The sequence below is a fragment of the Hirundo rustica genome, chromosome 6 (assembly GCF_015227805.2).
Source record: "Hirundo rustica isolate bHirRus1 chromosome 6, bHirRus1.pri.v3, whole genome shotgun sequence".
Lineage (NCBI taxonomy): Eukaryota > Metazoa > Chordata > Aves > Passeriformes > Hirundinidae > Hirundo > Hirundo rustica.
The window spans coordinates 20453627-20469177 of NC_053455.1; the positions used below are offsets into that span (position 1 = coordinate 20453627).

The window sequence follows — 15551 nt, forward strand, 5'->3', positions numbered from 1 at the left end:
TTATGTCTGGTATTTATTAAAGCTGTTTAAAGAGTTATAGCTTTCCTCTGCTCACTGAGTCCGTCAGATATTCCCTGTAACATGAATAATACTTCTGTCAGAAAACTTGGATTGTCAACTTTGGATTGGGTTTGGGGTAAACCCCATCTGGTTTTCCATCTGCTCTTTTGATAGGTGCTACAGACTAGTCCTTTTGAGACAGCGTGGTTAGACCTTTGTGCAGAACTAGGGGAATCTTCAGGCTAAAAGAGGTTTCTCTGATATTCTTTATATTTATTTGTTGGTTCTTAGTTGTAAATACTTATTTATCCTTGTGACATGGAGAGAAGGAAGAGCACCCACGAGGTGTAAATACGTAAAACTGAGGTGCTCTGCCTCTCTCTCTAGTTTCATGGCTGTGTGATCTTTATGCTTACTCCTACAGCCACACACTTTTTCAAACGGGGCTCTTGGTTGCTCTCTTGGTTTTTCCTTCCTAATGTTGTTAGAACTTCGTTAACTGAAAAACTGGTAAATGCACCTTCTTAAACAAAAAATAAAAATATTTGCTCAACTTTAATGAAGCTAATCATATGAAAAAGACTTCAGTGAAACAAATTTGATGGTATATTACTTGATGTCCTACCCTTAGAGGGATGTGGCCCAGTCTTAAGGTATGTGCTTAGCCAAAGCACTGTCTGTTGGTGTGTGTTTTCGGTCACAGGGGACGCCAGTCTGTAGGATATACACATGAGGAGAGCAGAGTAGACTTTGTGAAAGCATTGCACTTTTAAAGAGAACTGTCATTTGTGCCCCTGTAGAGGCTTGTCCTGTGTGATCCATGTCACTGAGGGAGGATATTTACACACTAACTTTGGCATCTGACTGAGATTCATGGAGGAGGGTGGTTCCCCTAACAGTCAGACCAGGATGTACTCTATGTAATTCTTGCATGGGAAGCTTTTATTCTATGAACTATATAGGAACTAAGGAGGTGTTTCCTAAGGATATTTTAAAATCCTTCCTTACGAGCTGGTCTCTGGTCCTTTTCTGTACCCTGTATGGCAAATGGCCAGACCAGTGCAGCTGACAGCCTCTAAAGGCTGAAATGACAGTTCTGGCCCTTTGCTTTGAGGGACGTTTGACAGCAAGAGATAGGATAAATAAACTTCAGCCTAGCTGTTCTCTGTTATTGTGCAGCTCGTGACTTTTTTCTATGGGCGACAGCAAAACTGGAGATGTTGTGTATGCTGACACCCTCAGTGGAAAGCCCGTGGTGACAGCAATTATTCATTTCCAGTAGCAAACATTCTGCATAAGAACAATAGCAAATACCCAGACGGGGGGAGGGAAGAGTATAAAGGCCAAGTGCAGACAGAAGGGTTGGTGTGAGAAGGATGGACACATTTGAAATCTGTTTCCTGTGCAGGCAGCTGTGAAGAGCAATGTCCTGGAGGCTCAGCACACCCAGTTGTGTTCCTGTCAGGGCTGTTAGGAAATCGTCTGTCTGTCTGTCTGTGCTTGAGCAGCTGCTCAGCTGACCAGATAATTACCCAGGCTGATGGCCAGGCTGCCTGGAAACACATTTTTAAAAGGGCTTGCAAAGTGGGTTTTCCAGAGTGCCATGACAGAGCGAAGAGGATGGGCCCTAGGAGAGAGAGATGCTGTCTTGCTCTGATATTAGGGCTACAATATTTTGGCACAGGTTCCCCCAAAAGCAAATATTTATCCCTAAGTGCTCAGAGTCTAAAAAATAGCAATTTAAAGACAGCTAGAATGACAGTAGTGGCTCTCGTATAGGAAGTACATTTTAAAGAAAACCAAGGCTAATGCTGGACCCTTGTTCTGGGAAAAGTGAAAACATCATTGGGGGAGCAGAGGTCAGGGGATTGATGGCAAGAAACAGGGCTGAACAACCAGGCAGAGAATTTGGAAGATGAAAAGAAAGGTCAAAATTTGAGGTACAGAAATAAAAAGCATTTTTAGTAAGCCTCACAGTGAAAACTGTCTTTATTTAGGATGTTCTTGAAAACCCTTCCTTCTACCAGGTTCAGTCAGAGTAAATGCTAAGCAAAATGTTGGTTTCAAAATATTTCTGCATTTGGGTTTTATGTATACTTAACTGACAGCTGCCAAATTGTGTGAATTTCTCCTCAAGAAGCAAAAACTCGAGTGAGGGCATAGAAATATTTAGTTAAAGAAATTATGTATTGCGGTGTCCCCTTCTCTGTTTTCCTTTTGCTGGGAAAAGAAGAAGATTTTTGATTTTTGTTATGATTATTATCAGCCTAGTCTAACTGTTACTGCCAAAGTGAAAAATGAGATTTTTAGGCTGACCCAAATGTTGCTATCAGAATTGCTACACAATCTGTAAATGATCACAGCCAGCAGGTGACAAAACATTTGCATTTGTTACACAATGAGCCTCCAGCTCAGAGTCTCATATTCCATCAGTGTTAGCTGCACTCTTCAATTCAATGAGGTATTCTTAGTCACCATAATTAGACTAAGGCAAGATCTGTTACATCATCCATCCTACTCAGCCACGCCCACTTCTTCCCAAGAGCTTTTGTCTGGTTCTAAATGGCTCGAATTACTTGGACTCTTACCATGTCCCTTGAGAGGCTATCCAACAGCATATCTGAGCTTAACTACTTTGTGCTGTTCTGTCTGAAAGTAGGCGATATTTGCAACACAAGATCAGCAGCTGGAAACTACACCTGTCACTAGAAACTATGCTAAAATCAGAAAAATCTGAAGTCCTATGTAGCAAGAAAGGAAATTATGCTAACATGGTTTATTGTAACACAGTGTAGGGATCAAGGAACAGGTCCTCAAAACACCAAAGAGGAATGAATGCTTCGAGGTTAATCTGCATATTAAAAGGCAATCCATTGTTTTAAGAATACACATGTCAAGAAAAGTAAAATGCATGGTGAAGGAAACGCTTTGGGAAACAATGAGTTGATTTTCAGTATCCAATGCATGCTACAGAATTTGCATTTTAGGGATAGTTCTGGCACTGGTCTTTCAACCTTAACACATTTCTGAGAAATTCCTACGGCAGAAAGGCTGTGACTGTCTAGCTATTGGCATTAGAGACTGAATTCAAAATTTCAACAAAAGAGCCCTGCCTCATTTAGGAATTTGGCTGCAGCACTTCCAGGAATCTGAAGAGCAGCAGCAGAAGCATCTGAAGAGAGATCTTAAACATGTTTACTTAAGATGTTTACTTTTGCTTGTCTTGCCTTTTGAGATTGCTAGATGGTCTTTTGGCTTGGCATAGGGGAAAATGCACTTTTGCTAGTATTAATTATTAGTGTTGGGGAACCTAGAACAGTCACAAGTAGAAGTTGACTGTATTAAGAATTTAAAGAACATCTGTTGCAGAAAAAGCTGCCTGTGGTTTTGGTTCTCCAAATTACAAGGCTCTTTTTAGGAAAAAAGCAAACAATTCTGTTCTTTCAAGATGGCCCAACTTACCTGGAATAATATTAATTTGCCCTTATATAGAAGCATTTGGCAACACTAGTCCAGTCAGTTGCCTTCTTAGATAAAAAATGGGTTTGGAAAGCACAAAACTAGTTGTCAGTATTTGAGTTATTATATCTTACATGTTTCTAAATTAGCCTGTTTTTTTCATATTGCTGTGACTGACTTAAAAAATACTGGAAATCTGTGTTTTTTCTATAAAGTAATTCCAGAGTTCCTAGGCTATAAAGCACACTTTAAAAAAAACCAAAACAGCCTGGCTCCTGTTAGTGACAGAGCTCAGCTTTTCAGTTTGTCTTCTATGTCCAAATAAAGTGCTCTGTCTGTCAAAGCAATTTCAGCTGAAGTTTTACGGGTGGCTTTTGAGGTGCCTCATGCCATGTTTAACAAAAGGACTGAGAGAGGGACTGACAGATTATAATCATCCATTCATCATCCTTTCTCTACAGGCACTGAACACAACACAGTGTGCAGTTACTGGAGGGAGGAGGGCTGGGCTTTGGTTGTGTGTCTGACAACAGTTGTCAACCTGTGCAATAAGGAGACAGATGTGACTTGCAGCTCCTCATCCTCAGGGATTACTCTGCTCAGAAGCCACTCCGTGTCAGTAGGCTCACAGCTGTACGCATATAAAAATACCACTGCCTGCTTACCTGAGGCTCTCAGCGCAGATATACAAAATAAATTCACACTTCTCAAGAGGCAAGGCAGAAAACTGTTTGACATGCAAGTCTGGCGAATGAGTAGAACAGGATTTTTGGTCTACACTAAGCAGAAATGTTATGCAGTATATTCAGATTGGGGCTCTACACTCTGCATGTTCAGAAACAAAAGGTAATCCTAGTGCACATCAATAGGCCCATTTCAGGTTATTTTTATACTCCCCCTCCATGCAGAGCATTCCTGAGATGATGACTGCATTTGAGTGGGTGTCACGGATCGGGAATGCTTAATTAAATATAATAAAACCACTAAAAAAAATCTGTGGTGCTGTAAAAACCATCACTGTGTTTCACAACAAACATATTCAGGTCTTGTCAACAGTGTCAGAAACATGAAATCTTGTTCTGAAAAGTCGCAGCTTCTCCAATACTTGAGCAACAGGAAAGCATATGGCTGCCTGCAGTACTGAATCTAAGGCAGACAGCTGAGTAGTGCTGGAGGGTAGCAGTGCCAGGCACTAGCTCTGTGTTTGTTATAAAATAACTGTGTTGCTGTGGATGTTGGAATTTGTATTTAAAGAGCCCCAGTACATTGATCTAGCATGTCTTTGGAAGAGTTGTGATCTTTGGGTAGATTGCCCTGTGTGTCTCTAACCAATGCCTGTTTTTTGCAACCAGTGTCTGCATCAAAAGCATCCAACTGGACTTCCCCCTCTTCCAACTCTTCTGAGAGGCAAGCCTGTGCCTCAGAGAGCAGCTGGACAACCAACTCAGAGGACACCAGCAGCCCAAGCATTGCTCCCTCCTACACAGATCTGCAGTCACTTAACACTGAGGACTTGACCAGTGGCAGAACATCTGCAGCAGATTCAGCTGGTAAGAGGGAAGCCTTCAAGCTTCCATCTCAATCTTTTTGATGCTTCTCAAATTCACTGTTCAGAATTGAGCCACAGGGAATGGATCCAAAGCAGAACAAACTCAAGGATTAGGCAGACTAACATTTTGCTCTACTCTAATTCCAAAAAAATCACACTTGGATTTTACACAGCACTGACATGTGCAGGCTCCTGAAGTTAGAGCCAAATGCAACTATGTACCTGTTGATAGACTTGGAGCATTTCTGGTTTTCACATGCCACGTAAGCTTAAGCTGATCTAGGAACTAGTATGTTGTGGGAGAGGCTGGATGCCTTTCCTGAATTTCCATGCAGAATTTTTCTTAGCAGTGTATTCAGCTGAGGCAGGCCCAGTTCTGCTTGCTCCTCTGTTTCAGTGAGTGCCAAGACACAGATCCAGTTTGCTGGAGGCATTCTTTGCATAGTGCTTTGCACTGTTACTGAACAGTAAACGCAGAGAGAGTGTAAGACATGACATAAGATGGTTCAGTAGCAGATTTTAACCATTTAAGGATCTTATATCTGACCTTGTAGGGCTCTATTCAGACACAATCCTGAGTGCGGAAAAATGTGCTACGTGGCATTGTAGCTCTTTGCTCCTCAGTTGTACTCTGGGTAATCTGAAGCAGGAGAAATAAAGCAGAGTGGTACCAGTCATGTCATGGAGAATGGGAAGTCCTGAATGACAAAGCTGACTTTCACAGTGCATATAAAAGCTGACATGTCAGGACTAAGAAAAAAATACACAGCTCCAGGAGGAAGCACCTGCACTATGTTGCAAGCTGTTTAGCCCAAGCTGAGGAAGGTCAGTAGCTGCCCAGTTTGATGATGAAAATTGATTCCCTCGTGTTGTGATAGCTCAGACAGACCTGGGAGATGTTTAATGTGTTTTCTCTCAGGTGGTGAATGTAAATATATGTGGGAACTGAGATCTGTTTTGTGAGGATGGGCTTCCTAAGTCTCACTGAGGTCATATGACCCTTCCATAAGAAACATGTGCATACATCACCTGCAAAGAGTATTATTTGGTGGTTCAGTGAAGCTGGGTTAGACTTCTAGGCAGATTTATAAAAAGCAGCATGGTAGGTGCTGGATCAGTATGTAGACAAAGGATTTGTGGAGCAGTAGTTACTTTGGATAAGTAGAGCTGTTTCTTTTTTCAAATAATGAAGTTACCACAAATCTGACCATTTTTATTTTTGAATACTCTGCTTCTCTGTATCTCTGAGTTGGGAAACCACTTTTTGGTAGAAAGGTAGAATAGGCAAGCTGGAGTATGTGCTGGATATTGGTATTTTGTTGATTTGGTATAGGCTGCTCTCACTGGGGCTGTCTCCATCTGAGCAAAGGGAATGAGGGATGCCCAGTCCGTATATAACTTCACATCATATAGGCAAAAGACAAAAGGACTGCTGAATATGCCTGTCACACATCTGGGATTATATCCTATATATGGCCCAAAGTGAACCTCATTCTTCAGTAAAAGCTTTGTGAGCAACTTTCTTACTATGTCTTTCTCAGTCAGTCACAAGCTGACATATTTATTAGCAAGACGAGTACAAAAACTTAACTCCATTCACCTAAAAATTTTTACAAGTAAAAAAGGAGGTAATATAAGCAAGGCTGTGCTATTAGTTAAAACATAAGATACACTAATCATAAACGTAAGATACATAAAACATAACATACACTTCCAGTATCTTAGTGGAACTGGAACTTGTAGTTGAAATACACAGAGTCTTCCTGTTGCAAGGTGTAGAGTTTGCAAAAGGGCAGCATGAACAAAGTGCATCTGTTTGTCCCATTCCTGGGATGCCTCACAGTCCACTCCCCAAGGTGGCTGCTGGCATCAGGAAGGTTCGTAGAAGTGGGGAAGCTGAGGACTTAGTGGCCATGGAATTACTGTACAGTTCTGGCTGATTTTCTGTTGTTCCGTCCACCATCATCCCATTGCAACAGTGCATAAGCGGACAAAAAATGTATGAACATTTTCTTCTCTCCATCCTCTCTGCCCTCCTTCAGAAATTCAGTTCTTCAAACCTGACTTGATTCAATCATTTGATTTGCATTTCTCCCCTGAAAGGACTGGCTGCCTCAGTCTGTAGTGAAGTTTGAAGGCTCCATCAAGACCGTGAAATGGCATGTATTTTGCCATGAAGGCAAAGAGAGGAGTCTTCATGCTCTGTGTGATGATAAAGTCACTTTGACTGCTAGCCAGGATGTTGACTCCAAGGTCAAACTTGCTGGAAGGAAAAAGAAGTCAGAATAATTTCACTACTAAAAGCCCTATGAGAATAATAAGTCACTGTTTGATCTACTTAGTGATGGTAAAGAATCAGGTCTATAAAACAGTCTGGGTTTAATACTATTTCAAGTGAGAAAAACCTAGTGATGAGAAAAGCATGAAAAATTCTACTCTGTGGTCAGATGCTAAGTAAAATAACTATTTTAGCAATGGTGAATTTTTATTGCCTGAACAGGATAAAAAGATACCCTGTTCCATAATTTCACCACTTGTCTTGAATTTATCCTGCATGCAAAATACTTAAACACCAACTGCCTGTGGTAGTTCAGGGCACAGGGTTTTGTGTGGGAACAGATTAAAGCCTGAGGTAGGTCTGATTGCAGGTATACACGGAGACAAGTCCCAGCCATAAAAATGTGCATCTTGGTGTCCAGGGATGCACTAAGCCAGTAAAATTGGCTGGGAATTAACTTTCTCACAACTGACACGAAACTCTAGTGAAAAACCTATGGGTTTGAGCTTACATAATGGATGGGGTTTTGCAAGATATGGCCTAGGAAGATATCTAAGAAAGATGAGAGAGACCTGAATTATGCAGCCTGAAAGTTTACCCTTGCTACAGGGGACTGCAGAAAACCTCCCAGCTGATGGAGTTGGGATAAGCAGACTGATGTCCTGTAAAGGCAGCAATGTTCACAGTGGTGAGGGTAAATGTTGCATGAGCAGACCTGAAAAAGATCTGCTTTTCTGTCAAAATGCAGCTGAAAGATGCTGCTCTTCATTGCCTATGCTTGTTTGAACTCTGGCACCAAGAAGCCTTTTATATTACCCTCATCTTCGTCAGCACAAGGGACTCTTTAGCCTGCAGCAAGTAGCCAGTTAATGTGGGTCAGGTGATAGCAGACTGTCCATTTAACGTGGGCATGTTTATGTGGTTATAATAGCAAGCACTTGGCCACAGCTTTGGTTTCACAGTGTGTGTGAGGCTGTGTTTGGTGCTGGTGAAGTGCCCCTTGCCTCAGAGTTCTTACCGTGCCTGGCCATGTCGCTCAGCTTGGATCGATGAGCATGAAAAGAAGTGGGAACTTTTGGCCTTTGTGCTGTGCCCTGCAAGATAAGTAACACAGGGCATCTCTGTTACTGATACAATACGAGTATTTGTTCCTTCTGGAGCAGATGCCTGTCTCAGCTTTCAAAAAAGGCTAAATATCTGTGAGACAGAGGAGCAAAGGAGAGGCCTTCTTGTAACTGTGGTTATGAATCTGTTCTGAGGTTGTACCCAAATACCTCACAGCTTGATTTAGATTTCTGCATATCACCATTCTTCTTAAAAATACTTTTATTTATGTAAATTAAAATGATATTGTATACAACATATAAATAATTATATATGGTCAGTATGTATATAATAAAGATTATGTATTTTTTTGTAGCTCATAAACTATATTCTATTACAAACTTAATAGAATATACAATAGAATCTCTCCGTATTATATAATAAAGCTGTGTTTGTGTATGTCTGTGTGTAGGCATAAGTTTTCCCATAGCAGTGTTAGGTGCATTGTTGCTAGTTGTGTTGTTTTTGTTGTGGTTTGTATCTTAGCGAAGCTGCAGCTATGCCATGTTTGATGTTAACGGTTCAAATTGCTGACGAGTTGTTCTCTTTGGCACTTTCTTGTCTCTCTGGGACTACTGGGATGCTGAGGAAATTGCTATGTTATTATTTTCTGAGAACATCTGCATGTTTGGAGATAGAAGGTTGTATGTGTGACCTCTAACTTTGCAAAGTCCAGATAGTTCATAAATAGCACAAGGAATTCATTCTGAAAATGTTGTTATTTTCAAAGTAAAACACGTCATTTAATGGGGTTCTGGAGCTTCTATTCCAAAACTTGGAAATGGTAATTCTGACAAGCTCAGCTCCAGCTATCTCTTGAAGGTAATAGAGGGCAAGTAGTAACTTTTCAAACCTTTCCTAATGCTTTGCTGCAGTAGTTCTGTTACATTTCTTCTGCAACTGTAGCCAGCTACATACTGAGTCCCAATATGATGACTGCAAGAAGGTGTTCTGTGAGTTTCAAACAAGCAGCTTTGAACAGATTATATAGCTGTGCAATGAACTCCGTGAGCAGGCTACAACTTCTGAAATTATTCCATCTTAATTACCATGGCAAAGAGGAAAATAATATATGCTGATGATTACCACCTTCCATCCAGAAATGCATTTCAGTTATGCTGTATTAACCAGCTTGTGCTGGTGTCCCAGTCCCAGACACATGAAAAACTTGTACATGAGAGGCTGCAGAGAGGAACATCCAACCCTTGCTTCAAGGAGGAGGGAGTTCCAGAGTACCATGAACAAATAGCACCTAAAATATACTCTTAAACAACTCCAACCTGTAAGGGCTAGATTCAGCACCAGAGGCGGGGGTTTTTATTTTTCGTGTCTGAAATTAACAATTCAGGAGTTTTATATCCTAGCTGTCCTCCTAGATTTTTCTCATACATTTTTAGCTTCTTGAAGAATAATGAATTAGTGGGACAGGTCTGGGAAGCTCGGTCTAGATAATTCATAGCAGTAGAAGTGTTGTCATCCCAGGCTAGACCTGTGTACTGGGAATTAGCTCATCTTCAGGGTTTCCTGGCTGCAGTATCCCAATGACCTCTGCAGCAGTGTTCAGTCATCATCCCTGTTTTGCAGTGGGGAAGCCTGCAGCTTGGTTGTGCAAGCTGGACCTAGGTGAAGTAGAAATAGCTTTTGCCATACAGACTGACCATCTTGCTCTTTGATGAAGGCTGCAGGTAAAAGCAGTGGATCAGAGTCACTGTCCCAGTCCCTCCTTGAGGCAGGAAGGAAGGAACAGAAAATCTGACAGGAGGAAGGAGACGTGTTAGAAGGAACAAACAACAAGTACAACAATAAGCAAATGGGAGTTTTTTTCTATCTGTTCAGTAGAGAGAATTACAAAATAATCTTGGTCAAGCAGTCATCTGATTCATTGGCTTTAAGGCTAGAAAGGAGTACTGTGATGTCATTATTATTGTCCAGTCTGGCCTCTTGCATGTCTCAGGCCAAAGAACCTCACCCAATCATTTCTGCACCAAACCTTTCAGTCTGAAATATACAGCACAACTGCAGGCTGAGCAGAGAATGTATTGAGAACAGCCCTGAGGAAAAACATGTGGGTGTGTTGGTGAATGAAAAGCTCAACGTGAGCTGGGAATATGGAAGAAATTCTTTACTGTGAGGGTGGTGAGGCTCTGGAAGACATTGCCCAGAGAAGCTGTGGAAGCCCCATCCCTGGATGTGTTTAGGGCAGGCTGGATATGGCTTGGAGCAAGCTGGTCTAGTGGAAGGTGTCCCTGCTCATGGCAGGGTGGTTGAAATGATGATTTTTAAGGTTGCTTCCAACCCAAGCCATTCTATAATGCTACCATATCCTGAGCAAGTATTTGCATAGTATCTTTCTGTTAACATCAGCTGTAGCAAACTTAGTCCCTGATCAGTCATTTCCATACCTTCAAAACTTCATTTTTAAAAAGGACTGTCCTAGTGATAACACTTAAAGCAAGATGAGATGTCACTGAGCTCAGCTCTACCAGCTCTTGTGGGGCTAAATTTAGTCTGCTAACTTCAAAGGGTCCAGTATCTACCTCCACTACGGCGCAGAAAATAACACTGATTATTTATCTTCTTTGTGAGGCAAAGTAACAGAGAAGAGTGATTGATGCTGCTGTAGGACTAACAGATTCTTGCTTTTCCTTCAGAAACAATGAGCAATATCAGTGTGTAGGAGGACAGGATTTAACCTTGCTCTTATAGTAAGATAGGAGTTAGAAAAAAGCTCAGAAGTCTCTGCTTCTACTAATGCCTGCTAGGCTGAGTCTTACAGTGCTTATCCCTGTGAATTAATTAGGCCTTCCCTGCTCCTCCACATTCTAAGAATGGAATTATTGCTTGGAAATATTATCATTAAAGACTTTTTATATATATATTTTTATATATATATATATATATATATATATATATATATATATATATATATAAAAAAATAACCTTGCTGTTTAATTGAGTGTTTTCTTGTCTGCTTGCTAGCACAGAATCAGTTCTGATCTCGTGCATGTCATTGGCCCTGTGCTGCAAGCAGTTAAATGAGCATCTCCTAGTTCAGGTGCTGAGCTTTCTTCTCATGGCTATTCCGAAGTGCGAGGTACAGTAACTGTGGGTTTGTAGCAGGGTTATCTTTATTAGAGAGGAGCTAAATGCTGAGCCTTCATGGTATTCTTGATGAAGTTCACCCTTTTCACACCTATTCACCAGTGTTTTTACATAGTCAGATTAGCTGAAAGGACAGCAGAGAGAAGCTCAGGGTGAGTCGAAGGACTGACCTTCTGATCTGCCTTTATATAGGCAATAACCTGAGATAATAGATATGATTAGATGCTTTGTAGTTTGTCTCAGGCCAGTGAGGCAGACTAGGTGGTAGGAAGCCCTTTATTTCTGTTTGTAAGTCTGTGATTCCTCAGCCACAGTGTTTACATTGGCCCCAGTTGGTCTCTAATGCAGAAAGCCACGTGCTGATATGATAAGCCTGAGGAGTTCAGCAGGAGATTTTGCAGCTGGGCAGGACATTTCAGTGTAAAGCTTAATTTGAGATGGAATGCTTAAGTCCAGCAGCTATCTGTAATTGCTGTGTTCACAGAACAACAGCTTGGTTTATTAGGACCAATTCTGCAGAATGCTAAGTGGCTTCCAAGCTTAAAGCTACTGGGAGAGAAGAGCACCAACATATCTCCCCACATCCATCTCTTTCAAAGTGGAAAGCATTACTGGCAGTCTTCAGCAACATCATCTCCCCTGTTGCATTCAGCTCCTGGCAGCATGCTCCTGTCCTGCTGGCAGGAGGCAGGAATGGCACTGTAGCCATAGAGTAGCTCTGGAGAAGCACTGTCCCAGCTTCATGCTGCTCAGCACCACAGCCAGTGCCCTACAGCACTGGCTGCACCCCAAGGAAAACAATTCTGCAGCTCCCAAACCAAGGCAGGATTCACCGCAGGGAGGAGTCGCTCACCTGAGAACTGGGAATTTTCCACCCTTGATTCTACATGGCAGAGAAGCAAGCAAAGCTTCAGCAGTAGTACCAATTAACAGGAGCTGTAAATTATTTCATGTGCTCTTCATTAGAGATCCCAGTTCTGTGTGGAATTTCCTGTCTGATTATGAAGGGGCTGAATGGAGCTGGCAAAGTAAAACAGCCGGTGAAAAAGCTGGCAGCAGCAGAGAGCAAGTAAGAATGAGAAATTTCACAATACCCAAATGCATGAATTTGCTTGTTTCTCTCTTGCTGTGATATCATCCGAAACCTAAGAAAGGCTCAGGGGATCACTGGACTACGCGTCACAGGAATTGGAAAAGGGATGATGAACACCTGTAGGGGATCAGTTATAGAGTCACCTCCTCAAAGAACAGTGTGGGATAAAATAGGAAGGAGATTTGTCAAAAACATGACTAGTGAACAGAATAATTTAAGCAAAAACTTCAGCTTCTATGTTGACAACTTATTTTCTTGTGCCCACTTAGAAACTTGTGATAAATGTCCATTTTTATCAGAACTTCTGCCTCCTTTTTTCTTTTATTCAGCCCCGGTGTTAGGGAAAAAATGTAACACTGTTCTTTCAAGGCAGAAATGAACAGAGTTCGATGACAGTCCTCCAGAGAAATTGCTGATTTATGTCTTTGCTTCAATATCTCTGGTTATTACCTCATCTAGCCTTGATCAAATGATATAATACTGAAACACAGATATGACATGAATCTTAATAACCACGTTCATCTGTTATTAGAAGCAATTTGGTCTTAATTGTCCTCATGTTTGACAGATGAGACCAAAATCCTCTGCCTATATAAACTGGTATTTGCATTATGACTGTGCGTATTACATGAGAGAAAGAGGAGACTTCATGCTATTTCATCATTCTGATCTTGATTAGCAAGAATGAGAATTGTGATTCTGGGTTTTTTCACATGGATGCCAGTCCAGTTTACTTGTCAATACCCTTGTGGTACAGCAGTATTTTTCATGGACACTGGTCTGAACTAATCACTTAATCAATTTTTTAAAACTATTAAGAGTGCTCAGTACTTTTTGTGAAGAAGTCCAGATCTGAGTTTTACACCTAAAACTGTTTCCAAGATTCTCATGTCCCAGCTATTCTTGTTACAGTTGAACAAAATTTTCTAACAGCTTCAGCTCAGTGCTCCTCTTCAAATCTAGCCATTTGATTTAGTGTCTAAAAGGAGATTAGAGATCCTGCCAACATATGTCCCGTAGCTCTGTGTTCTCAAGCCTGTTACAGGCTTTGTAGAAATTATTCCATTTAAGTGGAGACTTTAGTCAGTGGTTCATTGAAGCTGCTGTATTTTCACATGTAGACATTTCAGAGGGCTTTAAACAAGATTCACTTAAGATCATAGGAATGGAATCTTTTTCCAAGGCCGTGGTGTAAATATATTCATGACCATTTCCTATCCATTTGTTCCTGTGCCAATATTGTCTTTCAAATAGCTTTTTGCCCTCTCCAGTGTAAGCACTTTAATATATTTATACAGGATAATTAACTTCCTCTCTGTGTTCATTTGCTAAACTGAATGAGACAAGCTCTTTAATACTCTGGTTCTCCATTCTCCTACTCATCCTAGAAAGCTTTTCTCAGCTCATGTTGCTATTTGAATTAATCTTTTTGGTGTGTGGTGATCAAAACTGTGCAAGACTGAGATCTCACAGTCTGATATCTTCAGGAATTGTCTCCTTGATACATCCCAGGATCTTATTTCCTTTTATACCAGTGCATCAGGCAAGTACCCTTGCAGTATATTCAAACTGGTTGTCTGTATGCGCTTCCTATGTCCTGCCTGTGCTACAGATGCGTGTGTATGCTTGGTGGTAGGCACGAGCCTTCAGAAGGGACTGGGCTGGAATGGGAGCACATGCCAGCACAGAGCGTACAGAGCGTACATGGTGCAGCCAGCAGAGCGGGCAGCTGGAGGGTGTTAGTGCATTTGTAACGCCAGCCACAGCGCCAGCTTCATCGCTTCCTGTGCTCAGCGCTGCCCAGCACGGACACTTGGCTCCACAAGTGGGACATGAGGTGGGCTCAGGGCAATTCACTGCACCTCCTCTGCAGCAGACCCTTCACCAGCCAGCCAGAATTAGGATCTGGGTGGGAAAGTTTACATAAAAGGAGTAAGGGGGGGCTTTCCTGGAGGCTTTGCTTTCATAAACCCACCGCTCCTCCTCCCCCGGACTGATTTGTTTGTTCAGGCCCGGTTGCCTCCAGCAACACATTATTAGTGTGAACTATGGTGTATCCTGGGAGACCTCCAGGATTCCCCGCAAATCTTTTGAGCTTTTCGTCTCCAAGGAGGAAGAGACACAAAGGCATTTCACTGTTGACGCAGTTGCACGTGCATTGTTCCCCTTCTTTGAGTGTTGGTGTGTCTCTTCAGCAAATGTGTAATCGGACTACACAGTCTTCATCTTGCATCTCCGTCTCAGTGAGCAGATTATGCTTTTCTTGGTAAAGCCACCAAACTGCACTTCTTTAAAGGCCATATTTGAAAACATGCTTAGCTGAAGAGGTTTCAGCAGAGCTGTGTGCTTATTGTTGGACACACAGATCTGTCCTTGCTGATGGCAGACTTCGGACTTTCAGGGTAAACCTGGCCTTAAGGTTAATACAGATTGTATTACTCATGAGCAGTTTTCTTTGATTTAGCATGGCTGCAAAGGCAGTGAAGACACAGAGACATGGATTAACAACATGGGTATGTACTCAGGACTCTGCTAAGACCATACATCTCTGCTAAAGTCAATGCCACTGCAAATTCTTTAGATATAACAAGTGTTATGAGGGCTTCCCCACAATGTGATCAAACTCTGCAGGTATGCTTTTGATCTCTGCCTGGATCAAAATTACAGGACTCAGCTTCAGCTCCCTGGGCTGTTCTGTGTCCCAGGCTTGCAGGGACCAGCCTACGTGTCACAGCACAGTTCAGACATCATGACGAGCGCTTGATTTCCTGATTAGTCATGTATGTGTCCAGAGATGGACAGCATCAGATGACATGATCTCTCATAAAGGTCAGGGCAGCTTAGCTAAGAGAAGTCAGGACTCCAGTAGACAAGGCATCAACAACAGATGGTATCTCAATAAAAGAGCAGTCAGAGGCAATGGACGTGAGGGTTCTCATAACAGTGATGCTTTTGGAAATGGGGGG

General features: G+C 41.8%; 1 protein-coding gene across 2 annotated transcripts in view; it reads left to right on the forward strand.

Moving 5' to 3' along the window:
- The window catches only part of STON2 (stonin 2), a 73906-nt gene that overhangs the window by 19436 nt on the left and 38919 nt on the right, over positions 1 to 15551 (forward strand). For both annotated transcript variants that reach the window (XM_040068146.2, XM_040068147.2), the window contains exon 4: positions 4812 to 5009. In XM_040068146.2, coding sequence (XP_039924080.1) covers positions 4812 to 5009 — 198 coding nt within the window. The remainder of the gene's footprint in view (positions 1 to 4811; positions 5010 to 15551) is intronic.